Source organism: Pelobates fuscus, chromosome 1, assembly GCF_036172605.1.
Source record: "Pelobates fuscus isolate aPelFus1 chromosome 1, aPelFus1.pri, whole genome shotgun sequence".
Lineage (NCBI taxonomy): Eukaryota > Metazoa > Chordata > Amphibia > Anura > Pelobatidae > Pelobates > Pelobates fuscus.
Genome location: NC_086317.1, coordinates 172,281,256 through 172,307,309, shown reverse-complemented (window position 1 = coordinate 172,307,309; position 26,054 = coordinate 172,281,256). Strand labels below are relative to the sequence as shown.

The 26,054-nt window shown below is 44.2% G+C and overlaps 1 protein-coding gene across 1 annotated transcript in view; it reads right to left on the bottom strand.

Annotated features, from left to right (window-relative positions):
* Window positions 1–691: 691 nt before the first annotated feature.
* The window catches only part of LOC134605081 (probable endochitinase), a 37,894-nt gene continuing 12,531 nt past the window's right edge, over window positions 692–26,054 (bottom strand). Inside the window, exons 11-15 of the mRNA XM_063450012.1 lie at window positions 14,722–14,796; window positions 10,384–10,566; window positions 9,764–9,955; window positions 830–2,071; window positions 692–741 (exon numbers count right to left, since the gene is read on the bottom strand). Coding sequence (XP_063306082.1) covers window positions 692–741; window positions 830–2,071; window positions 9,764–9,955; window positions 10,384–10,566; window positions 14,722–14,796 — 1,742 coding nt within the window. The remainder of the gene's footprint in view (window positions 742–829; window positions 2,072–9,763; window positions 9,956–10,383; window positions 10,567–14,721; window positions 14,797–26,054) is intronic.

Here is a 26,054-nt window from a genome sequence, read left to right as displayed (position 1 = left end):
ATATTTTCATTTGTCCCTGACCTTATCTTATAGTTAGGATAGCCTTATGCCTATCCCACGCATGCTTAAACTCCTTTACTGTGTTAACCTCTACCACTTCAGCTAGAAGGCTATTCCATGCATCCACTACCCTCTCAGTAAAGTAATACTTCCTGATATTATTTTTAAACCTTTGCCCCATTAATTTAAGACTATGTCCTCTTGTTGTGGTAGTTTTTCTTCTTTTAAATATAGTCTCCTCTTTTACTGTGTTGATTCCCTTTATGTATTTAAATGTTTCTATCATATCCCCCCGTCTCGTCTTTCCTCCATGCTATACATGTTAAGATACTTTTACCTTTCCTTAATACTGCAATCCATTAACCAGTTTAGTAGTGCTTCTCTGAACTCTTTCTAAAGTATCAATATGCTTCTAGAGATACGGTCTCCAGTACTGCGTACAATACTCCAAGTGAGGTGTTCTGTACAATGGCATGAGCACTTCCCTCTTTCAACTGCTAATGCCTCTCCTATACAACCAAGCATTCAGCTAGCATTTCTTGCTGCTCGATTAAACATATTGGTGCATACATATTGTCAAATATCAGTTACTTACAACAAAGGCAGGTGAGATCAAAGACAAGACCCACAGGGCAATTTTGCTGGTAGGTGATTCCATCTGCACAGTGCCAGAAAGCATTCTTGTTTCCTTTCACTGGATACAGACCACTGTCTTTTCCAACACAGAATTCTTTACCAGTGCTACCACCAGAGTCAGTGCTCTTAGGACTGTTGCCAGAATCATTGCTTTTGGGACTGCTACTAGAACCACTGCTCTTGGGACTACTACTGGAACCACTGCTCTTGGGAGTATTGCCGGAGACACTGCTCTTGGGACTGCTACTGGAACCACTACTCTTGGGTGTGCTGCCGGAGTCACTGCTCTTGGGGCTGCTACTGGAACCACTGCTCTTGGGACTGCTACTGGGACCACTGCTCTTAGGAGTACTGCCAGAGTCACTGCCCTTGGGACTGCTACTGGAACCACTGCTCTTGGAACTACTACTGGAACCACTGCTCTTGGGACTGCTACTGGAACTACTGCTCTTAGGAGCACTGCCAGAGTCACTGCTCTTGGGATTGTCACCAGAACCACTGCTCTTGGGACTGCTTCTGGAACCACTGCTCTTGGGAATGTTGCCGGAGTCACTGCTCTTGGGACTGCTACTGGAACCACTGCTCTTGGGACTGCTACTGGAACCACTGCTCTTAGGAGTACTGCCAGAGTCACTGCCCTTGGGATTGCTACTGGAACCACTACTCTTGGGACTACTACTGGAACTACTGCTCTTGGGACTACTACTGGAACCACTGCTCTTGGGACTGCTACTGGAACTACTGCTCTTAGGAGCACTGCCAGAGTCACTGCTCTTGGGATTGTCACCAGAACCACTGCTCTTGGGACTGCTACCAGAACCACTGCTCTTGGGACTGCTACTGGAACCACTGCTCTTGGGAATGTTGCCAGAGTCACCGCTCTTGGGACTGCTACTAGAACCACTGCTCTTGGGAATGTTGCCAGAGTCACTGCTCTTGGGACTGTTACTGGAACTACTGCTCTTAGGAGCACTGCCAGAGTCACTGCTCTTGGGATTGTTGCCAGAACCACTGCTCTTGGGACTGCTACTGGAACCACTGCTCTTGGGAATGTTGCCAGAGTCACTGCTCTTGGGATTGTTGCCAGAACCACTGCTCTTGGGACTGCTACTGGAACCACTGCTCTTGGGAATGTTGCCAGAGTCACTGCTCTTGGGATTGCTACTGGAACCCCTACTCTTAGATGTTTTGCCAGAACCACTGCCCTTAGGAGTGCTACTGGAACTGCTGCTTGTGGGACTGTTACTAGAACCACTGCTCTTAGGTGTGCTTCCAGAATCACTGCTCTTTGGACTGTTACTAGTGTCACTGCTCTTGGGACTGTTACCAGAGTCACTGCTCTTGGGACTGTTACCAGTATTACTGCCTTTGTTATTGTGAATCTTGGCTGGTGCAACTGTTACTGGAGAAGTGGATGAAGAAGACAAAAATATGCCTGTAATAAAGAACAGATTAAATTCTAGCAGAAATTGTAATTGAAATGTATGTTTATATGTTGCTGACAGGTATTGTTAGATAATTCCCTTTAGTTTTACATACTTTGCAGTAGTTAAAATTAGACAATAGCAGTGCAGCGTGGCTTGAGCAAGATGGCTGCTTAAGTTGATCGATCCACTGATTAACTTAACCGAATCGTCCAACACCGATCCGTCTGCCAATAAGCAATAAGCTAAACAAAAACAGAGCCAATAAAACTCAAATCAAAAAAGCAAAGAAAGGGGACTCTGTGGACACCCTGCAAATCACAAAAATTGGCTCAGGAAACTCACCAAAGTTTTGCCACAGTGTTAGCAGCCGCATGGCCTATATGCCAAGCCAGTTAAGATCATCATGCAACTTGCGATATTTTAAGTCTAAAAACACTCACAGCAAGGAAGCAGGAGAGGTCCTCCGCTTTCTAGCAAAGGAAATAGAGATGAGCACAATGGAGTTGAAGGCTAAAATTCAAGCACTGGGGACTAAAATAGCAGCCTTGGAGAAATGCCTGGAGCAGGTTGCCACAGCACATAACAGAGCTATCAAGCACACCAACCACATAACAAACTGGGGCAACTAGAGGAAGTGGTGAAAGACCAGGAGACTGCCAGAGGGTGATGAGGGAGACTCATCCTAGGCTAGCTGAGATTACGGAGCAGCAATGGCATGTGGAAAGGGCACATAGGGAGAGCCCTAAGAGCATAAAGCATTAATGCGGAACAGCCCAGGGGCATCACAAAACATTTAAATATTACCAAACTAAAAAAGCACTCCTCAGGAGAAGCAGTGGATCCTTATTAATTTCAAGGCAATGGTCTTCAATTATTTCCTGACTTGTTGCCAACAACGCTACAAAGGAGGAAAGAATGGAGATCTATTACAGACCTCCTCAAAAGTTACAATCTGTGGTTTGCCTAGGAACTCCCCTTCAAGATCCTGGTCTTCAAGGGAGGGAAGATGATGGTGCTTAAAATAGGATCATGTCCAACATGCAGAGCTCCTGCAGAGCCTCCGAATTGCAGTGCTGGAGAACTCTAGGGCACCCCAAAGATCCAACCCCCTTGAGCCTATTCCTGTGGAGTGGCACACAGCTGGAAAAAAGAGGACATGAGGAAACACACGGAATGGCTCCTCATCAATACCACAAATCATCTCTCTTATACTTGAGAGTACTGCTGATTCCAAAAACCAAAAGAACATATCCTAAGGAGAGCTAAGTTTATTACTCAACACTTACATAGTTTGTTTCTAATATTCACTCCCTGTAAGTTAAGCTGGTGGTGAGGGAAGATACCTCCCCTTCACAGGTCTGGTGTTTTTTTAAGTTCAGACATTTCTGTTCGGTTTAAATATTTTGTTATTGTTTATCCTTCCATCTTTCCCTCTAGCCCCACCCTTCCAATCTCTCTTGGTTGGATTGAGTGTTCTGGAGGTACACAGTTCCAATCTTGTCCCTTACATGTGACACACCCAAACTCTTTCATGGCACAAGGGGGTAATCGCCGCAGATAAACTAGCATGGCTCTAAAAATGACTTTGCTTAACATTAATGGGCTAAATACTCCCAATAAGAGACAGATGCTCTTGAGGGAAATAAAACACCAAAATACTGACATTGCTTTCCTTCAAAAAACCTATCTTTCCAGATTGTGCCATATTAAAGTGACAGATCATATATTTGATAGATCTTACTCCTCCAGGGCACTCAATAAACATAATGGTGTAGAGATACCAATTCACAAAAGATGAAATCTACAAGTAACGGTTACTACTTGAGATGAGGAGGGTAGGTTTGTTTGTATCACAGTCTCACTGGGACTCAGGGTTTTTCATTTGCTTAATGCAGAAATGCATACACACTCATTCAGTGGCAGATACCCACATACTGGAATCACTCACTGACAAATACACACTGACAAACACGTATACACACTCACTGACAAACATATATACACTCTCAGTGACAGACACACATTTACTAACAGATACACACTAACTCTCACTAACAGGCACACACACACTCTCACTAACGGACACACACACACACTAACATACACTAACACACTCACCAACAGACACACACACACTAACACATTCACTAACAGACACACACTAACACACTCACTAACAGACACACACTCACAATTTAAAATAAAAACAATTCAAGTTTAATCCACCCAGCTTCCCTACCTTTGGGAGTGCTGGAGTGGATTTTTCCCTGTGGTCCAGTGGTGCTGGCTGCAGCTCATCGGGCTGGCAGGCGCAGAGTGGAGGCAGGAGGTGAGGGAGCTCTGATCCTCCTGCTCAGCTCCCTTGTGCGGCTCTTAGTGATGCCAGGGTTATATTCCAGCTTCTGCATCACTGCGGTAGCAGAGGGAGCTGAGCAGGGAAGAGCTCAGGGGAGAGTGCTCCCTCGCTGCCCGCCTCCCACATATGGTAGATACCAGCCCGGGGGGGACCTAAGGTGGCAAGTCGGCCAGCTCCTGGGCCCCCCCAGGACAAGAGGCTGCCAGGGCATTTGGAAGGCGGCTTTTTTGCTGTCCCTCTGAAAAGCCGCCCGAGGCAAATGCCTTGTCAGCCTCGCAGTAGATACACCGCTGCCGCTAGACCTGTTAATGATTCCTAATAGAGGGCTCTAAATATGATCAAAATATTTGATTATTAAGCAATTATTCCTTAAAGGTAATTAAATGGGAGTTGTAACTCATGGAACAATAGATATTTTATGTCCCTAGGTCTCTAAACACAATGATATGGTTACTTGTCAAAGTGAAATCTAGTAGCGAAGGGCTAAGTGACAGGAATACATAGACTTTTTTTTTTTTTTTAAATATAGACACAATTACCAAATCTGTCTTAAGCACTATCTAATAGGGATCTATAAAGAGAGATGGGAACTCCCTCTAAGCATGCCTAACCTATTGAAAACCCTGAGACAGCCTCGGCACTAAAAGATAGTGTGCCTACATACACCCATAGAGCTAAACATACAGGAATGCAGGACAAGGAAAGTGTGTATCAAGTGGTACCCATAGTGAGTGATAAGTAATATGAAGCAGTACTATGAAGTAGCCTTTTTCCTCCCTACTCTCCAGACTTTGTTCTGGTTTGCGATATTTTTCATTTTTGTGTTTCTGGTCTTAGATTTATTTGGATCACCATGTTACATTAGGATTGAGGCATTAGTTCCCTTCTCCATGCACTTTGTAGTGCATTTTCTCTCCCTAACCACATTAGCTAGATCCTTGTGACCTAAAGTGAAACCCAAATCTATAGCCTCTCTGAAGAACGAAATGGGTAATGTAGTCACCAGATTAAATAAATACAGTTTTAACACAACTCTACATTACATTTTATGACCTCTACCCTGACACAAACTCAACATACATAAACTTCCGGGTTTACCATCTGCAATAAAGGAGGCCCTACATTTGCCCATTACTAAAGACGAAATAACTCAAGCTATTGTCACACTAAAGAGATACAAAGTCCCGGTACCAGATGGCTATAATAATAGCTAATATAAGAAATTTAAGACCTCATCCCACATATGGAAACCCTCTATAATGCTATCATGAAAGGTGAAGCTCCAGACCAGGACATGTAATTAGCTAGTTTAGTTCTGTTGCCCAAGCCAGGAAAAAATCCCACAGATGTAGGAAATTATACACCTGTATCACTCATTAATTCAGAAATTAAGTTTCTCAATTAATTAAATTGAGAAATCCTCATGACATGACTGAATGCTTTACTGAGATCTTTCACCCACCTACCCAGACCAAATAGGTTTCATACCAAAAAGACAATTGAATGAAAATACAAGACAAAATGCGTATGCGGAGAAGGCATTTCACGGGAATAGTCATTTCTCTTGGTGACTTTGAAGCAACTCGGATTTCCCCGGGACTTCATTCGAGCCATACAAGCCCTATTCTGAAACCTATTAGCACAGTCTCTGGCGCTGGGTGCAAGTTGAACCACTTATGGCAGTGATGGCTAACCCTAACACCAAAAATAGTTTCTGGACTATATTTCCTATAATATACAGCTAGCTTTTAGAGTCTAAAAGCTAGATGAGCATCATGGGAAATGTAGTCCAGAAACAATTTATGGCACAAGACCGGGATGCTCATTATCCCCTTTGCTTTTCGCAATATCCCTGGAGCCACTGCAATACCTCATTAGGACAAATCCTGACATAAAAGGATTTATAATTGTAGGAATGGAATCTAGAATATCATCTGCATATGAAAATACTTTAATAACTACTCCGCTAGAATTAAAGTTCACTATTTAAAGCTTACTCACAGAATTTGGGAATGTTTTGGGATACAGAGTTAATCTGAAGTCAGTGGCTTTGCCTCTGGGGATGTTGGCCGGGGACATCATTCTGACTGAAAAAAATGTACAGACTTATATAAAGTAAACTATACCCAAGTAATACGAACCCTGATAAGAGACTTAGAGAACTGGAACAACTGCCAATCTTTTGGATAGGCCACGTAGATAATATAAAAATTAACATTCTACCCAGAATTCTGTTCCTATTTCAAGCCTTCAAGACACGATCTAACCAACCTTCTGATGCCAATAGATAAATTAATCTGGCAGGGAAGACAACACAGAGTAGCTGCAAAATTTCTATGTAGGCCATGAACTAGGGGAGGTCTGGAACCATAACTACTATTTAGCAGCCCAATTTGAACATATAGTGCAGGTTTTATATGGGTCCAGAGAACAGACAGAGCCTTCCTTTGGACCCAATGCCCAGACATTCTTAATGCCTTAAGAATTTGGGATACTGTATCAATAAAACAGTCATTAACAATATTCCCCTCTCATATGTCACCATATTTGCGAAACAGTGCCTTACCCTAAGAAATGAGTGCTAGGAATTTTGCAGGAATGGAAAGCACTGAAATCCAGAGATATATGCACTTATATTCCAAAGGAAGAGTTGTTCCCTTCCAGGAGCTCCAATCTAAGACTCATCTAAGACTCACATTGCCACAGGGAACTTCTAGATACCTCCAACTGCACAGTTTCCAAAACAGGAAAATGCTTCATAAAGCAACAGAAACTACTCTCACATTTTCTGAACCACTCTGTACTGAGGAGGTCCATCAAAAAGGTTTCATTTCCACGCTATATATTAACATTCAAACATTTGGGGAGCATTTGGGGAACATTTGGGGAGCCTTAAAACACACAAAGCAATGGGAAGATGAACTACATCAACTACTCGAGACATCTATTTAATTGACAAATTTACTGCTCAGTTTTGACACCTATAAACTTGTTTAACAAAGTGTGGAAGCACTGGGAGGACAGCCAATATTTTTGAATATATAATTAGAAATATGTTAGCACAAACCAGAGACCCCACTGTGAGAAATTCCTCTTCTCACCCCTCATCCAGGGACTCTCCACATATATATTTTTTTTTTATTCTTTATTTATTCCAAGACATGACATCACATCCAATACACACATATCAGAAAGCAGCTGTATAGGAACAGATCACCACACAATTATTAAAACAATAATCAAGAACATATGTCCCATATTGACAGCACATTATAACATTTAAACATGACAACTCTTAGGTTCGAACATAACTGCGAAGTGGAAAGAGATTTCGTGTCTGCATTGGAAAGTGCGCCCGCCCTGGTGTTTTATATAAGAAAGAATAACATAAAAAATAGAGTAATAATGCGAGCAATTATGGAAACTAAAAGGATATCTCCTGGTTGATAAGTGCATTCCATTTGTGGTGCCTATAGATCCATTTCGTGAACATATTTGTTTCCTTTTCCCATCTCCATTGTGTTCGCTTGCCCACATTATACAGTTATGTATTATATATAGTAAAATAAAAACATAATAGAACTGTGAGAGTCTCTCACAAAGTAAATAGGGTGAAGAGGGTGTAAAGGGTGAGTGGGGGAGGGAGGAGGGAGGAAGTGGTGTACAGGGGATCCAGCTAAATCACCTTCTGTCTGAGGCCGGCAGGTCTAAAGCCTGCATCGAATGTGTCCTTTGCCATCTATTTTGTGAACATATCTCAGGGGGGATCTAATCACTCGCTGCGCTAGCCATCCAGGGGCCCCATATCTTTTCAAACTTTTTCATTGTTCCTCGGACCTGGGCTCCATTAGGAATGTATCTTTAATTTTTCGTACCACCACAGAGAGATTAGGAGTATCCCTCTGCAGCCATACCTGTGCCAAAGCTCTCCTGGCAGCCAGATCCACCTTATGTAAGAGGTTTTGTTCCGTTTTTGTCCAATCTTCCACAGATCTGGGCAGTAGGAACACCCAGGGGTTTAGTTTGACCTCTCTTTCAAAAACATCTCGCAGCAACGCCGCAATCCGTTTCCAATAAATTTGCACTATTGAGCACTCCCACCACATCTGGGTATAGGTACCCTTCAGGCCGCATCCGACCCTCCACATATTTTATGTTTTTTTTTTTCGTTAAATAAAACGTATGTGTTTTATTTTAGACTTAAGTTAACCTTGCTATAAGCATAAAAAGCAAAGATTGTAAAGGGTATCATAAAATCTATGTAACTCATGTCAAATTGTATTTACTGGCCTGATGTACTGTCTGGTAATTCTTCTGCAAATTAAAAAAAAAAATAGACAATAGCAATACAAGATACAAATGGTTTAACTCTAAAGTTGTGCAGATGGCACCCACCCTCTGCCTTCCCCTCTGTCCCAGCTTTAATGTTTAAGCCTTGGAATCAGAAGATTTTCATGGGAAAAAACACGAGAAAGGTACCAATGCAATGTGTGTGTGTGTGCAGTTGTGCTTTTTTCTTTATTAAATATATTTCCCCATCCCTGCTTTTACCTCTGGCCATGGAGAGGGACACTAGATTCCCTGGTGACCCGGTCAGAATGTAGAGGCTGTCTGCTTGATCCTGCTGGATGCCCAGACTCTACTCAAGAGCTTGAGCAGAGTGCAGAGACAGAGAGAGGCATTGCCATTGTAAGCCATGGCAATGCTCTGATAGCCGGGGCCCGCAAGAGGAAAGAGGACTCAGCAGAGGAACACAAAGACAGTCTCTCGGCTCCCTCTCTGAAGCCTTCATTGGTGCAGGGAGGGAGCTCTCCGTCACTGTGCCTGTATATATACATATACAATACATATTTTTGCAAAATGGGGCCTGGGGCCGCTGAGTGGTGTACTGTTTGTGGCCCCCTGATGGCGGCCCTAACCTCGTTAGACCCCCACCTATCAATCAGGCAACTTGCCCTGTGACCTCCTGGGTGTTTAACGCAATTGCTCAGAACACCTGTCTTGCAAAGACTTCGCATTGGACAGATATAGAAAGTCTGGTCTGCATTAGAAAGAGAGGGCTTGTACTGACTTTAGACAAGAGACCTGTAGTTATAGCAAGCTGTTTTTGCTATAACTACAGATACCCCAAAGAAAAAAAAAAGCATAATTAAATGCATGCATGTTTTCATTGTGGATATATCTGCTAAATGGTGATTGTATTTACTTTTTTTTTTTTTTCATTTAGGCAAGGGAGTGTCCCTTTAAGGAAAAAAAATGGTGCCCTTGACCTGTTATAGTGCTTGGAGTACTCCTTTAATTTATAACTTTATTTATACATTAATTCAAGTCAATTGTCACTTACAGCACTGACAGCTCTGATCAAAGACGAGCCCAGCTGGACACTTTTGTTGGTATGTGAGCCCTTTCCAACAGTTCCAGAAAGCTTTCCTATTTCCTTTTACTGGATAAAGTCCACTGGCTTTTCCAACACAGAATCCAGAACTATCTGAGCTTCCACTACTGCTTTTGGATGGGGAAGACATGGAATTAATACCTGTGGTTAAAAATGATCAAACACACAATTTAAATGAAGTAAACTTACAAGTAAGCTGTGCATCAGTGAGTTAAAGTAAAAAAAAAAATCACCCACATCTCATTGGATAATAAATTATGTATTTATACAATACGGTTTTAGTGTGCATCTCAAATTATCTGCAGCCGTGAACATGTGTTGTTATATGCAGACCTAACTTTGTGTACCTAATAAGCACTTTTCTTAGATCTTGTACTAGCAAATTTCAATAAGTTGTTTAATATGTCAAGTACCTAGACATGTGGAAATTCTGTCTGTAATTTTGAAGAAACCAACTAACAGGAACACGTATTGCTATACAAAAAACTTGAATATTAGATTAGCAAACAATGTTCTACTTGTGTTCTTTAGATTAATAAAAGCATCACAAATAGCTCAAGGTAACTTACAACACTGACAGCGCTGGTCGAAGATGAGACCAACTGGACAGTCCTGCTGATATGTTATTCCTTTCCAGCAATTCCAGAAGGCATTCTTCTTCCCAGACACTGGATAAAGTCCACTGGCTTTTCCAACGCAAAATCCATTCCCACCAGAGCTGCTACCAGAGTCACTGCTTTTATGACTATCGCTGCTCTTGGGACTGTTTCCAGAATGACTGCTTTTGTGACCAGTTTCAGAGCTGCTACTCTTAGATCTATGGCTCTTGGGGCCTGTGTCACTACTTTTGGGACTGCTGCCAGATTCATGGCTCTTGGGGCTTGTGTCACTGCCCTTAGGACTACTGCTAGGTTCATGGCTCTTAGGACCAGTGTCACTGCCTTTGGGACTACTGCTAGGTTCATGGCTCTTAGGACCAGTGTCACTGCCTTTGGGACTACTGCTAGATTCATGGTTCTTGGGGCTTGAATCACTGCCTTTGGGACTACTGTTAGATTCATGACTCTTGGAGCCAGTGTCACTGCCTTTTGGACTACTGCTAGATTCATGGCTCTTGGGGCTTGTGTCACTGCCCTTAGGACTACTGCTAGATTCATGGCTCTTGGGGCTTGTGTCACTGCCCTTAGGACTACTGCTAGGTTCATGGCTCTTAGGACCAGTGTCACTGCCTTTGGGACTACTGTTAGAGTCATGGCTCTTGGGGCCAGTGTCACTGACTTTAGGAATACTGCTAGGTTCATGACTCTTGGGACCAGTATCACTGCCTTTAGGACTACTACTAGGTTCATGACTCTTGGGACCAGTGTCACTGCCTTTGGGACTACTGCTAGATTCATGGCTCTTGGGGCCAATGTCACTGCCTTTAGGACTACTGCTAGGTTCATGACTCTTGGGACCAGTATCACTGCCTTTAGGACTACTGCTAGGTTCATGACTCTTGGGACCAGTGTCACTGCCTTTGGGACTACTGCTAGATTCATGGCTCTTGGGGCCAATGTTACTGCCTTTAGGACTACTGCTAGATTCGTGGCTCTTGGGGTTTGTGTCACTGCCTTTGGGATTACTGTTAGATTCATGGCTCTTGGGGCCAGTGTCACTGCCTTTAGGACTACTGCTAGGTTCATGACTCTTGGGGCTTGTGTCACTGCCTTTGGGACTACTGCTAGATTCATGGCTCTTTGGGTTTGAGTCATTGCCTTTGGGACTACTGCTAGATTCATGGCTCTTGGGGCTTGAGTCACTGCCCTTAGGACTACTGCTAGATTCATGGCTCTTGGGGCTAGTGTCACTGCCCTTAGGACTGCTGCTAGATTCATGGTTCTTGGGGCTTGAATCACTGCCTTTGGGACTACTGTTTGATTCATGGCTCTTGGGGCCAGTGTTACTGCCTTTGGGACTACTGCTAGATTCATGCTTCTTGGGGCTTGAGTCACTGTCTTTGGGACTACTGCTAGATTCATGGCTCTTTGGGTTTGAGTCATTGCCTTTGGGACTACTGCTAGATTCATGGCTCTTGGGGCTTGAGTCACTGCCCTTAGGACTACTGCTAGATTCATGGCTCTTGGGGCTAGTGTCACTGCCCTTAGGACTGCTGCTAGATTCATGGTTCTTGGGGCTTGAATCACTGCCTTTGGGACTACTGTTTGATTCATGGCTCTTGGGACCAGTGTTACTGCCTTTGGGACTACTGCTAGATTCATGCTTCTTGGGGCTTGAGTCACTGTCTTTGGGATTACTGTTAGATTCATGGCTCTTGGGGCCAATGTTACTGCCTTTAGGACTACTGCTAGATTCATGGCTCTTGGGGCTTGAGTCACTGCCTTTGGGATTACTGTTAGATTCATGGCTCTTGGGGCCAGTGTCACTGCCTTTAGGACTACTGCTAGGTTCATGACTCTTGGGACCAATATCACTGCCTTTAGGACTACTGCTAGATTCATGGCTCTTGGGGCTTGAGTCACTGCCTTTGGGATTACTGTTAGATTCATGGCTCTTTGGGCCAGTGTCACTGCTTTTAGGACTACTGCTAGGTTCATGACTCTTGGGGCTTGTGTCACTGCCTTTGGGACTACTGCTAGATTCATGGCTCTTTGGGTTTGAGTCATTGCCTTTGGGACTACTGCTAGATTCATGGCTCTTGGGGCTTGAGTCACTGCCCTTAGGACTGCTGCTAGATTCATGGTTCTTGGGGCTTGAATCACTGCCTTTGGGACTACTGTTTGATTCATGGCTCTTGGGACCAGTGTCACTGCCTTTTGGATTACTGCTAGATTCATGGCTCTTGGGGCCAGTGTTACTGCCTTTGGGACTACTGCTAGATTCATGCTTCTTGGGGCTTGTGTCACTGCCTTTGGGACTACTGCTAGATTCGTGGCTCTTGGGGCTTGAGTCACTGCCTTTGGGATTACTGTTAGATTCATGGCTCTTGGCACCAGTGTCACTGCCTTTAGGACTACTGTTAGGTTCGTGACTCCTGGGGCTTGTGTCACTGCCCTTAGGACTATTGCTAGATTCATGACTCTTCGGGCTTGAGTCACTGCCCTTAGGACTACTGCTAGATTCATGGCTCTTGGGACCAGTGTCGCTGCCCTTAGGACTACTTCTAGATTCATGGCTCTTGGGGCTAGTGTCACTGCCCTTAGGACTGCTACTAGATTCATGGCTCTTGGGATGTGACTCAATACCTTTGGGACTACTGCTAGATTCATGGCTATTGGGGCCAGTGTCACTGCCTTTAGGACTACTGCTAGGTTCATGACTTTTGGGGCTTGTGTCACTGCCTTTGGGACTACTGCTAGATTCATGGCTCTTTGGGTTTGAGTCACTGCCTTTGGGACTACTGCTAGATTCATGGCTCTTGGGGCTTGAGTCACTGCCCTTAGGACTATTGCTAGATTCATGGCTCTTGGGACCAGTGTCGCTGCCTTTAGGACTGCTGCTAGATTCATGGCTCTTGGGGCTAGTGTCACTGCCCTTAGGACTGCTGCTAGATTCATGGCTCTTGGGACGTGACTCACTACCTTTGGGACTACTGCTAGATTCATGGCTCTTTGGGTTTGAGTCACTGCCTTTGGGACTACTGCTAGATTCATGGCTCTTTGGGTTTGAGTCACTGCCTTTGGGACTACTGCTAGATTCATGGCTCTTGGGGCTTGAGTCACTGCCCTTAGGACTACTGCTAGATTCATGGCTCTTGGGACCAGTGTCGCTGCCTTTAGGACTACTGCTAGATTCATGGCTCTTGGGGCTAGTGTCACTGCCCTTAGGACTGCTGCTAGATTCATGGCTCTTGGGACGTGACTCACTACCTTTGGGACTACTGATAGATTCATGGCTCTTTGGGTTTGAGTCACTGCCTTTGGGACTACTGCTAGATTCATGGCTCTTGGGGCTTGAGTCACTGCCCTTAGGACTTTTGCTAGATTCATGACTCTTAGGACCAGTCTCACTGCCTTTGGGACTACTGCTAGATTTATGACTCCCTGGGCTTGTGTCACTGCCCTTAGGACTACTGCTAGGTTTATGACTCTTGGGACCAGTATCACTGCCTTTAGGACTACTGCTAGATTCATGGCTCTTGGGACCAGTGTCGCTGCCTTTAGGACTACTGCTAGATTCATGGCTCTTGGGGCTTTTGTCACTGCCTTTGGGACTACTGCTAGATTCATGGCTCTTGGGACTAGTGTCACTGCCCTTAGGACTACTGCTAGATTCATGGCTCTTGGGGCTTGTGTCACTGCCTTTGGGACTACTGCTAGATTTATGACTCCCTGGGCTTGTGTCACTGCCCTTAGGACTACTGCTAGATTCATGGCTCTTGGGACCAGTGTTGCTGCCTTTAGGACTACTGCTAGATTCATGGCTCTTGGGGCTTTTGTCACTGCCTTTGGGACTACTGCTAGATTCATGGCTCTTGGGACTAGTGTCACTGCCCTTAGGACTACTGCTAGATTCATGGCTCTTGGGGCTTGTGTCACTGCCTTTGGGACTACTGCTAGATTTATGACTCCCTGGGCTTGTGTCACTGCCCTTAGGACTACTGCTAGATTCATGGCTCTTGGGACCAGTGTTGCTGCCTTTAGGACTACTGCTAGATTCATGGCTCTTGGGGCTTGTGTCACTGCCTTTTGGACTACTGCTAGATTCATGGCTCTTGGGACTAGTGTCACTGCCCTTAGGACTGCTGCTAGATTCATGGCTCTTGGGATGTGACTCACTACCTTTGGGACTACTGCTAGATTCATGACTCTTGGGGTTACTGTTAGTAGTGGGGTTACTGTCAGAGTCATGCTTATTTGTGCCAGTACCAACTGGACTCTTGCCAGATTTATGGCTGGTCCCTGAGTCACTACTTTTTTTATTGTGATCATCGGCTGGGGCAGCAGTGACTGAAGAAACTGGAGAGGCAGGGGTTATGGTGCCTATAAAAATAAAGAAAAATTATGTTATCAATTTTTGTTTTCAATGCACAGACTCTTTTTATAGTAATTAAATTATTTTGGTTACCGGTTTATTATACCTCTCTAATAAAAGAAAGGTAGTAGGTGTAACGACTAGAGTAGGAGAACCCTAAACACACAGACCCTAATCTGCTAAAGGAAAGGTATAATGTATTACTGAGATTTAACATAAAGAGTAGTCAAGAAGAAATCCAAGGTCAAACGTAGGAGAGTACAGCATAAACGGTAACCCAAGCATAGGTCAGGAACACAGAAAGCGGAGAAACTATAAACAAGCCAAAGTCAGTAACGAGAAATCCAAATACAATGTAAAGCACACTCTTGGGTATACAAGAAACACAACAGGGCAACTTTCTACTGAAAAGCTCCGGCTTATAAAGCCAGGGAACCAATCCCATTGGTCTGCATCACTGTAAAGCGCCTACAGACCCGAATTCGTCCGAACGCCGAATTTGGGAGTTTCTGTTCGTGCAAACTGATTGGTTCAGCACTTTGAGTCTTGACTTTGCACAAATAGACGTTCAGCGTCTGACCTGCTGCCGGATAGGGAGCTCCAGAATGGGTAAGTCTGAAAGTAGGGAGGAGTCGGGCAACTATAGGCCAGTAAGCTTTACTTTAGTAGTGGGGAAAGTATTGGAAACTATGTTAAAATATAAGGATTGTTAAAATCACATGTGTAATAATCTTATTGATTTTTTGATTGGGTAACTAAAATAAAAGATTAGGGTGGTGCAGTAGACATTGCTTACCTAGATTTCAGTAAGGCTTTTGGCACTGTTGCACATAGAAGGCTTATCAGTAAACTGCAATCTTTAAGTTTGGATTCCAATATTGTTGAATGGGTAAGGCAGTGGCTGAGTGACAGGCAACAGAGGACTGGAGTCAATGGAGTATATTCAAAGTATGGTCTTGTTGTCCGTGGGGTACCTCAGGGATCTGTACTTGGACTCATTCTCTTTAATATTTTTATTAGTGATATTGCAGAAGGTCTTGATGTACAGGGTTGATATTCCAGAAGGGATAAGCCAAATGGCAAATGGCATATGGAAGTTGGCTAATGTTGTGCCCATTCACAAGAAAGGTAATAGGGAGGAGTCGGGCAACTATAGGCCAGTAAGCCTTACTTCAGTAGTGGGGAAAGTGATGGAAACCATGTTAAAGGATAGGATTGTAGAACATCTAAAAACACATGGATTTCAAAATCAGAGACAACATGGGTTTACTCCAGGGAGATCATGCCAAACTAATCTTATTGATTTTTTTGATTGGGTAACTAAAATTATAGATCAGGGTGGTGCAGTAGACATTGCTTACCTAGATATCAGTAAGGCTTTTGACACTGTTGCACATAGAAGGCTTATCAATAAACTGCAATCTTTAAGTTTGGATTCCAATATTGTTGAATGGGTTGTACTCAATGGAGTATATTCAAAGCTTGGGCTTGTCACCAGTGGGGTACCTCAGGGATCTGTACTTGGACCCATTCTCTTTAATATTTTTATTAGTGATATTGCAGAAGGTCTTGATGGTAAGGTGTGTCTTTTTGCTGATTATACTAAGATATGTAACAGGGTTGATGTTCCAGGAGGGATAAGCCAAATGGCTAATGATTTAGGTAACTAGAAAAATGGTCAGAGTTGTGGCAACTGACATTTAATGTGGATAAGTGCAAGATAATGCATCTTGGACGTAAAAACCCAAGGGCAGAGTACAGAATAATTGATAGAGTCCTAACCTCAATATCTGAGGAAAGGGATTTGGGGGTGATTATTTCTGATGACTTAAAGGTAGGCAGACAATGTAATAGAGCAGCAGGAAATGCTAGCCGAATGCTTGGTTGTATAGGGAGAGATATTAGCAGTAGAAAGAGGGAAGTGCTCATGCCATTGTACAGAACACTGGTGAGACCTCACTTGGAGTATTGTACGCAGTACTGGAGACCGTATCTTCAGAAGGATATTGATACCTTAGAGAGAGTTCAGAGAAGGGCTACTAAACTGGTTCATGGATTGCAGGATAAAACTTACCAGGATAGGTTAAAGGATCTTAACATGTATAGCTTGGAGGAAAGACGAGACAGGGGGGGGATATGATAGAAACATTTAAATACGTAAAGGGAATCAACACAGTAAAGGAGGAGACTATATTTAAAAGAAGAAAAACTACCACAACAAGAGGACATAGTCTTAAATTAGAGTGACAAAGGTTTAAAAATAATATCAGGATGTATTACTTTACTGAGAGGGTAGTGGATGCATGGAATAGGCATAATGCTATCCTAACTATAAGATAAGGCCAGGGACTAATGAAAGTATTTAGAAAATTGGGCAGACTAGATGGGCCGAATGGTTCTTATCTACCGTCACATTCTATGTCTATGTTTCTATGCATAAGGCTATCCTAGCTAACAGATAAGGCCACGGTCTAATTAAAGAATTTAGAAAATTGGGCAGACTAGATGGGCTGAATGGTTCTTATCTGCCGTCACATTCTATGTTTCTATGTTTATTGTAATAGTCACTTACAGCACTGACAACTATGATCAAAGTTGAGACCAGTCGGGCAATTTTGTTGGTACGTGAGACCTTTCCAACAGTTCCAGAAAGCTTTCTTGTTTCCAGTTACTGGGTAAAGTCCACTGGCTTTCCCAACACAGAATCCAGAGATAATGGGGCTACCATGGTCTGTTTTTGATGGAGAAGCAGAGGACACAATACCTGTACGGTAAAACAAATATATATATATATAAATAGCTACATATAAGTTTAAAATACATAAACATTATCCATGGTGGTTTTTACCTTGTTAACCTTCTGCAGACATTACATGAAAGAAATTGTTCTGAACCTTTAAAGCAGGGGTGGGGACCTTCGGCCCTCCAGATGTTTTGGACTACATCTCCCATAATGCTCTTACAGCTGTAATGCTGGCAAAGCATTGAGGGAGATGAAGTCCAAAACATCTGGAGGGCCGAAGGCGCCCCACCCCTGCTTTAAAGGAACATGCCAGGAACCAGGAGTGCTCTGGTGCACTCCATTGTTAGTAGTCAAACCATTTTTGAATGGGGTACTAACACAGAGAACCAGAAGCTTATAAGCAGTGCAGTGCTCATTGACTCAGCCCTGCAAAACAGGGGTTAGCTCATTGATTGAGCGTTATCTGCTAGCCCTCTTGGTCATTATTATTGTCTGTTATTGTATTGTATATTGTATTGCAGAAATTTGCTCAGCAGAGGTAACAAACTTCCTGCTTTGGATCTTCCATCTCCATTAGTAATGGGGATGAAGGCAGCTCCTCAATTTGACTATTTACAATGGAGGGATATCCTGGCACCATAACCTCTAAAGCAAGCTGTAGTGTTTTTTTGTGTGTTTTACCACATATTAGTTAGTATTTCTGAGCAACAGAATATATACATATCAGACATTAGGTCTGCATGAGACAATATTGCAAATTTCAAATTGTGATCAGGGGGTACACCAGCGGTTCCCAAACTGTGTACCACACAGGGGAGCCGCAACATATTTTCCCGGTGCTATTATGATAGCATCGGGAACCGTGCCTCAGTCTCCCTGGCTGGCATTGCAGGACCAGAGGGGAGATTAGAGATGTAATGCTATGTGTGTACTACCCTATTTTTTGGTTTATGTGCTTTCCCTAGGACTGGATATTCATCTCCTATAGGGGTGCAGGGCCGGCGCGTCCATAAGGCGGCACAGGCGGCCGCCTTAGGGCGCACCGGCTCCGGTGGCGCAAGATTTCAGTGACCGGCAGGAGGGAAGCTATCCCTCCTGCCGGCCATCATCTCCGCCCCCGGCGCGGCAATCAGGCGCGGCGCGGGAGCTCTAACCTCTCAGCTCTGCTCCCTCGCGCTGTCTAGTGATGCCGCGGGAGCCGGAATATGACGTCATATTCTGGCTCGCGGCATCTGCAGACAGCGCGCGAGGGAGCAGAGCAGAGAGGTTAGAGCTCCCTCGCCGCGCCTGATCGCCGCACTGCCGCACGCCGCCCAGCAGCCCCACTGGACCCCAGGGAATGATCCACACCAGCTCTCCAGGTAGGGAGGGTGGGTGGATATTATTTATTTATTAAAATAATTTGTGAATGTATGTGATGTGTCTGTGTGTGTGAGAGTGTCTGTGTGTGTGAGAGTGTCTGTGTGTGTCTGTGAGTGTGTGTGTGTCTGTGAGTGTGTGTGAGTGTCTGTGTGTGTGAGTGTCTGTGTGTGAGTGTCTGTGTGTGAGTGTCTGTGTGTGTGTGTGAGTGTGTGTGTGTGAGTGTCTGTGTGTGTGTGAGTGTCTGTGTGTGTGAGAGTGTCTATGTGTGAGTGTCTGTGTGTGTGAGAGTGTCTGTGTGTGTGAGAGTGCCTGTGTGTGAGTGTGTGAGTGTCTGTGTGAGTGAGTGTCTGTGTGAGTGAGTGTCTGAGTGAGTATGTGTCTGTGAGTGAGTATGTGTCTCTGTGTGAGTGAGTGACTGTGTGTGAGTGTGTGCGTGAGTCTGTGAGTGACTGTGTGAGTGTGTGTGAGTGAGTGTATGTGTGTCTGTGAGTGTATGTGTGTCTGTGAGTGTATGTGTGTCTGTGAGTGATTGTATGAGTGTGTCAGTGTATGTGTGTGTCTGTCAGTGTGTGTTTGTGAGTGTCTGTCAAATCAGTGAGAGTATGTCATTGAGTCTGTGTGTGACTATCAGTGTGTCTGTCAATGAGTGTCAATCAGTGTGTGTGTCAGATCAGTGAGTCTCTGTGTTTGTCATTGAGTGTGTGTGACTGTCAGAAGAACACTAAGGGACAGGGAAGGGAGGGGACCAATAATGGACGGGGAGAGGGGCTGCTTAAGAGGCACATAGGTGAAGATGTTATTTTTGAATGGGGGGGGGGCGGAAAAATACATCTTCGCCTATGTACCCAAAAATCCTTGCACCGGCCCTGTAGGGGTGGGTCGCCTTAACGGACCCTAAAGCTATCCACACCGGAGCTAGGTCCATAGCTCCTTGTTTGTGAGTGTTCTGCACATTCTTCTCTATTCTTTTTACCATTCATTTTAAATGATTTGCACTTTGTTGTATTATTAATACTTCTAGGCTTCCGGAGTGTTTTAAAGTTGATTGTACCCGGATTTTTATATTTAAGGTGATAATTACCTTCTTATAAGTGCTATATTTTAATCTTTTTATCTGTTGGTTGGTGTTATTGTGGGAAAGTTACACTATTTGTTAATATCCTCTTGGGAAAATTCCACAAATTAAATGTAAAGATTTTTTTTTTATGTTATTAATTTTTTTTTTAGAAAAAAACAGTAGTACCTATAACCTTACTTTGCACTTGTTTCTTTAAATAATCTACCAGTGCCCCTCCGAAAATTAGGTTCTAGATCTGCGCTTGAACAGCAAGCATTTCTGCCGAACAGGGGCCCAGTACATGCTGCTGCGCTGTACATATATACAACCTAGACATTTTTTTTACTTGGGTCGCCTTGTAAAAATATTAAGGGCGCTTTGAACCTAAAAAGTTTGGGAACCACTGTTGTACACCCTCTCTGGTCCCTGAGACTAATATAGGCATGTTGAATACGTCAGACTTACCCTACTACAACATGGGGAAGGTTTGTGAACATGATTTGAAACACTGTTAGTTTTAGTCTCTACTCTGTATTTATTAAATTGTAGTAAAATGGTCTACAATGTCTACACCATTTTTGCAGAAATATCCATTTCAGATAATATGGATAAATGAATATTTGTCACTGAAAAAATAACATGCATAAAAAGTAGGGCATGGTGTAATGTCGTCTGTGACACTGATAAATCTCCATCATTGTGATTAAAATATACATTAAGATGTACCTTTTTCTGTATTTGTTTTGTGTAATATATCACCCAGCAAGGTCATGATTGGAGGAATATGTATAGTGTCTCTTTCATGACATACACAAGAAAGAACTATTTAATTATCTAATAGCAGTGAATCATTGTATACACCTTGCATTAGTAATGAAGGCAATGCATAACACAAGATAAGCTCTAGTAACTTACAGCACTGACATCTTTGGTTAAAGATAAGGCCAACAGGGCAATCTTGCTGGTAGGTGAGCCCTTTCCAACAGTTCCAGAAGGCATTCTTGTTTCCAGGCACTGGGTACAGGCCAGTGGTTTTGCCAATACAGAACCCAATGCCACTTTTATGGCTACTGCTCTTAGATCCACTATCAGAGTCCTTGCTTTTGGAGTCACTTTTCTTGGTACCGGTGCCAGAATCTTTGCTTGTAGGACTAGTTCCGGAATCTTTGCTTTTACTAGGGCCTGAGTCATGGCTCTTGGGGCTGCTATCAGAGGGGCTGGTTTTATGGCTAGTGCCAGAGTCACTGCTTTGAGGTGCAGAGTGACTACTTTTTGGGCCTGAATCATGATTCTTGGGGTTCTCGTCAGATTTACTGGCGCTGTGGGTTTTGACTGGCGCAGCTGTGGGTGTAGAAGAAGTAGCAGATGTGCAACCTGGAAAAAAAGAAGAATCAATTAATTAAATTTGAAATATAGGCCTCAATTTGATATTTTTTGTTAAGATTTTCAACTGATTTAATATTTTTAGAATCAACTTTAATACATCATTTGAAAAGTTTATCCAAAAATATTAAGTCATGGCTATGATCAGATTCAGAGACATGGAAAAAATAACTGTAAAAGAACTGGCTAAAACTATACATCTACTATACATCTACTAATTCGAATTAGAGCTAATGGATTAAAAAGAACAGATGGTAATTTGCTATGCTGTACCATGAGAAGTCTGAGATGTGCTGTATAATGAGAAGATTGAGGTTGAGGGACTCCATATGTGTCCTTATATGGCCAGAGTTTTAGCTAAAAGTTCTGACGTCATTATAGTCATGTCTCTAAAAGAACAGTAGACAAAGAGCCACGTTCTGTTGTTCCTCTGACTTTATGGAGAAAGAGGTTTACTCTCCATCAAAGAGCTTATCTCTGTAACATCGTTACGCTGTACCATCTGATGCGTTTTTTACGTATGTATTGCTGTTTATACTGGATGTCAAAAAAAAATTATATTTTTTTATACAATCTCTTACGTCAGATTGTGCATTAATATTTTTGGGTGAAATTGAAGTATATTACTAAGAGAAGAAAATATATACATAAATGACATCCCAATCACCCTTAACATGTGTAGATTTATTTCAGGGGAACATATTCACAGCTTTCTAGGTAAGGTTATCTGGGACCAAGATACAAGAACAATATCTCTTGGGCAAACACAGCTAGAAGAATTGCTTGGAATAAGTTATTGCAGAAGTGTAGGTAGGAACCACACTCAATCCCTAAGCAGCCACCCGCTGCTCCGGAGCAGGACCAGCAATCCCACAACAGCAAAGCAAATAGAAGAAATATCTCCAGGCACTCAGGATGGTAAAGCCTCAAGCAGGTTTATTGAAACAGAAAGGACAGCAACGTTTCGACCTAACAGGAGCAGGGCTGGCCTTCGAGGTGTGCGAGTTGCGCGGCCGCACAGGGCACTATGGACCAGGGGGCGCTATGTGGCCAACACAGCTCGCACATGGCCGGTGTCAGGGGAGCTAAAACAGGTACCCGGTGGAGGATTTAATTATTCTCCACCCGGGTCTATAATAAAATTTGAGGCGGCAGGGGTGGGGCTTATTGCGAGGCGGGGCTTACCTCAAGGCAGGGCTAATACCTACCCGAAGCTCCTGCTGCACAGACGAAGGAAGGAGTCCTGCTTCCCCAACAATCAACTGCATCCACTCCCCCTTACAGCCATTATGGCAAGAAGTAAAGTGTGTGTGTGTGTGAGTGTGACTGTTTGCCTGTGTGAGACTGTCTTTCTGTGTGACTGCCTGCCTGTGTGTGTTTGTGTTTTTGTGTGTGTGTGTTTGACTGTCTGTGTGACTGACTGCCTGTGTGTGTGTGTGTGTGTGTGTGTGTGTGTGTGACTGTCTGTCTGTGTGACTGCCTGTCTGTCTGTGTGACTGTCTGACTGACTGACTGCCTGTGTGTGACTGTTTGTGTGTGTGTGTGTGTGTGTGTGTGACTGCTTGCCTGTGTGTGTGTGTGTGTGTGTGTGTGTGTGTGTGTGACTGCCTGCCTGCCTGTGTGTGACTGTGTCTGTGTGACTACCTCCCTGTGTGTGTGTGTGTGACTGTCTGCCTGTGTGTGACTGCCTGCCTGTGTGTGACTGTCTGTCTGCCTGTGTGTGTGTGTGACTGCCTGCCTGTGTGTGCCTGTGTCTGTCTGCCTGTCTGTGTGACTGCCTCCCTGTGTGTGTGTGTGTGTGTGTGTGTCTGTGTGTGACTGTCTGCCTGTGTGTGTGACTGTCTGCCTGTCTGTGTGTGTGTGTGTGTGTGTGTGAGACTGTCTGTGTGTGTGTGTGTGTATGTGTGTGACTGTCTGCCTGTGTGTGACTCCAATTGTGTGTGTCGCTGTAGCTGTGCCGTTGTATGTGCCTGTATGTGTGACTATCTGCCTTTAACTGAGTGTGTGTGTGTGTGTGCCTATCAGCATGCGTGAGTGTCTGCATGCCTATAACCGAGTGTGTATGACTGTCTGCTATTAATGAAGTATGTGTGACTGTCTGCTTTTGACTGTGTGCCTGTAATTGTGTGTGACTGTGTGCCTGTAACTGTTAGTGACTGTGTGCCTGTAACTGTGTGTGACTGTCTGCCTTTAACTGTGTGTTTGGCTCTGTGACTGTCTGCCTGGCACTAAACATGTGTGACTGTCTGCCTGTAACTGTGTGTGTGTGTGACTGTCTGCCTGTAACTGAGCGTTTCTGACTGTCTGCTTGTAACTGTTTGTGTGACTGTCTGCCTTTAACTGTGTGTTTGGCTCTGTGACTGTCTGCCTGGCACTAAACATGTGTGACTGTCTGCCTGTAACTGTGTGTGTGTGTGACTGTCTGCCTGTAACTGAGTGTTTCTGACTGTCTGCTTGTAACTGTTTGTGTGACTTCTGCCTGTGCCTGTGTGTATGACTGTATACAGGCAACTTGGTGGGGGAGGAGGGCGCCATGAAGACTTTTCGCACAGGACGCCTAATGGCCTAAGGCCGGCCCTGAACAGGAGGTCTTTGTCAAGCTTGACAAAGACCTCCTGTTAGAAAGGACAGCAATGTTTCGACCTAACAGGAGATCTTTGAAAGCTTTGTCAAGTTGCTGTCCTTTATGTTTCAATAAACCTGCCTGTGGCTTTAACATCCTGAGTGCCTGGAGATATTTATTCTATTTGATTTGGAATAAGTTATCATCATGTGGAATACAGATTAAAATTAAAAAATTGGTCGGATGTTTCGGATCTGGACTACCCGTATGGGTGGGACCAGTCTGATATGCTTCAGATATGTTCTCTCTGTAATGGCACAAGATGAGCTAAAACCAGCTTGAGTTCTGAGCGGGGACCTACCGAAGGGCAGGCTATTTCAGTTGCTGTCCGTTCTCAGAATACTCTTGCGACCCGTTTTTTCTCTCCATAAGTTTAAAGGGTAATCCAGACGTGGACCCCTTGCTCACGGTGCCTAGAGAGATATTAGCTATGCCTCACTGATGATGCCTAACAAGGCTGAAACGATCGTCTGGGGTTGCTGTATCTCTCGTGCAGAGAGAACTTGCTGGCATTTCGGATCTGGACTACCCGTATGGGTGGGACCAGTCTGATATGCTTCAGATATGTTCTCTCTGTAATGGCACAAGATGAGCTAAAACCAGCTTGAGTTCTGAGCGGGGACCTACCGAAGGGCAGGCTATTTCAGTTGCTGTCCGTTCTCAGAATACTCTTGCGACCCGTTTTTTCTCTCCATAAGTTTAAAGGGTAATCCAGACGTGGACCCCTTGCTCACGGTGCCTAGAGAGATATTAGCTATGCCTCACTGATGATGCCTAACAAGGCTGAAACGATCGTCTGGGGTTGCTGTATCTCTCGTGCAGAGAGAACTTGCTGGCATTTCGGATCTGGACTACCCGTATGGGTGGGACCAGTCTGATATGCTTCAGATATGTTCTCTCTGTAATGGCACAAGATGAGCTAAAACCAGCTTGAGTTCTGAGCGGGGACCTACCGAAGGGCAGGCTATTTCAGTTGCTGTCCGTTCTCAGAATACTCTTGCGACCCGTTTTTTCTCTCCATAAGTTTAAAGGGTAATCCAGACGTGGACCCCTTGCTCACGGTGCCTAGAGAGATATTAGCTATGCCTCACTGATGATGCCTAACAAGGCTGAAACGATCGTCTGGGGTTGCTGTATCTCTCGTGCAGAGAGAACTTGCTGGCATTTCGGATCTGGACTACCCGTATGGGTGGGACCAGTCTGATATGCTTCAGATATGTTCTCTCTGTAATGGCACAAGATGAGCTAAAACCAGCTTGAGTTCTGAGCGGGGACCTACCGAAGGGCAGGCTATTTCAGTTGCTGTCCGTTCTCAGAATACTCTTGCGACCCGTTTTTTCTCTCCATAAGTTTAAAGGGTAATCCAGACGTGGACCCCTTGCTCACGGTGCCTAGAGAGATATTAGCTATGCCTCACTGATGATGCCTAACAAGGCTGAAACGATCGTCTGGGGTTGCTGTATCTCTCGTGCAGAGAGAACTTGCTGGCATTTCGAATCTGGACTACCCGTATGGGTGGGACCAGTCTGATATGCTTCAGATATGTTCTCTCTGTAATGGCACAAGATGAGCTAAAACCAGCTTGAGTTCTGAGCGGGGACCTACCGAAGGGCAGGCTATTTCAGTTGCTGTCCGTTCTCAGAATACTCTTGCACCCGTTTTTTCTCTCCATAAGTTTAAAGGGTAATCCAGACGTGGACCCCTTGCTCACGGTGCCTAGAGAGATATTAGCTATGCCTCACTGATGATGCCTAACAAGGCTGAAACGATCGTCTGGGGTTGCTGTATCTCTCGTGCAGAGAGAACTTGCTGGCATTTCGGATCTGGACTACCCGTATGGGTGGGACCAGTCTGATATGCTTCAGATATGTTCTCTCTGTAATGGCACAAGATGAGCTAAAACCAGCTTGAGTTCTGAGCGGGGACCTACCGAAGGGCAGGCTATTTCAGTTGCTGTCCGTTCTCAGAATACTCTTGCGACCCGTTTTTTCTCTCCATAAGTTTAAAGGGTAATCCAGACGTGGACCCCTTGCTCACGGTGCCTAGAGAGATATTAGCTATGCCTCACTGATGATGCCTAACAAGGCTGAAACGATCG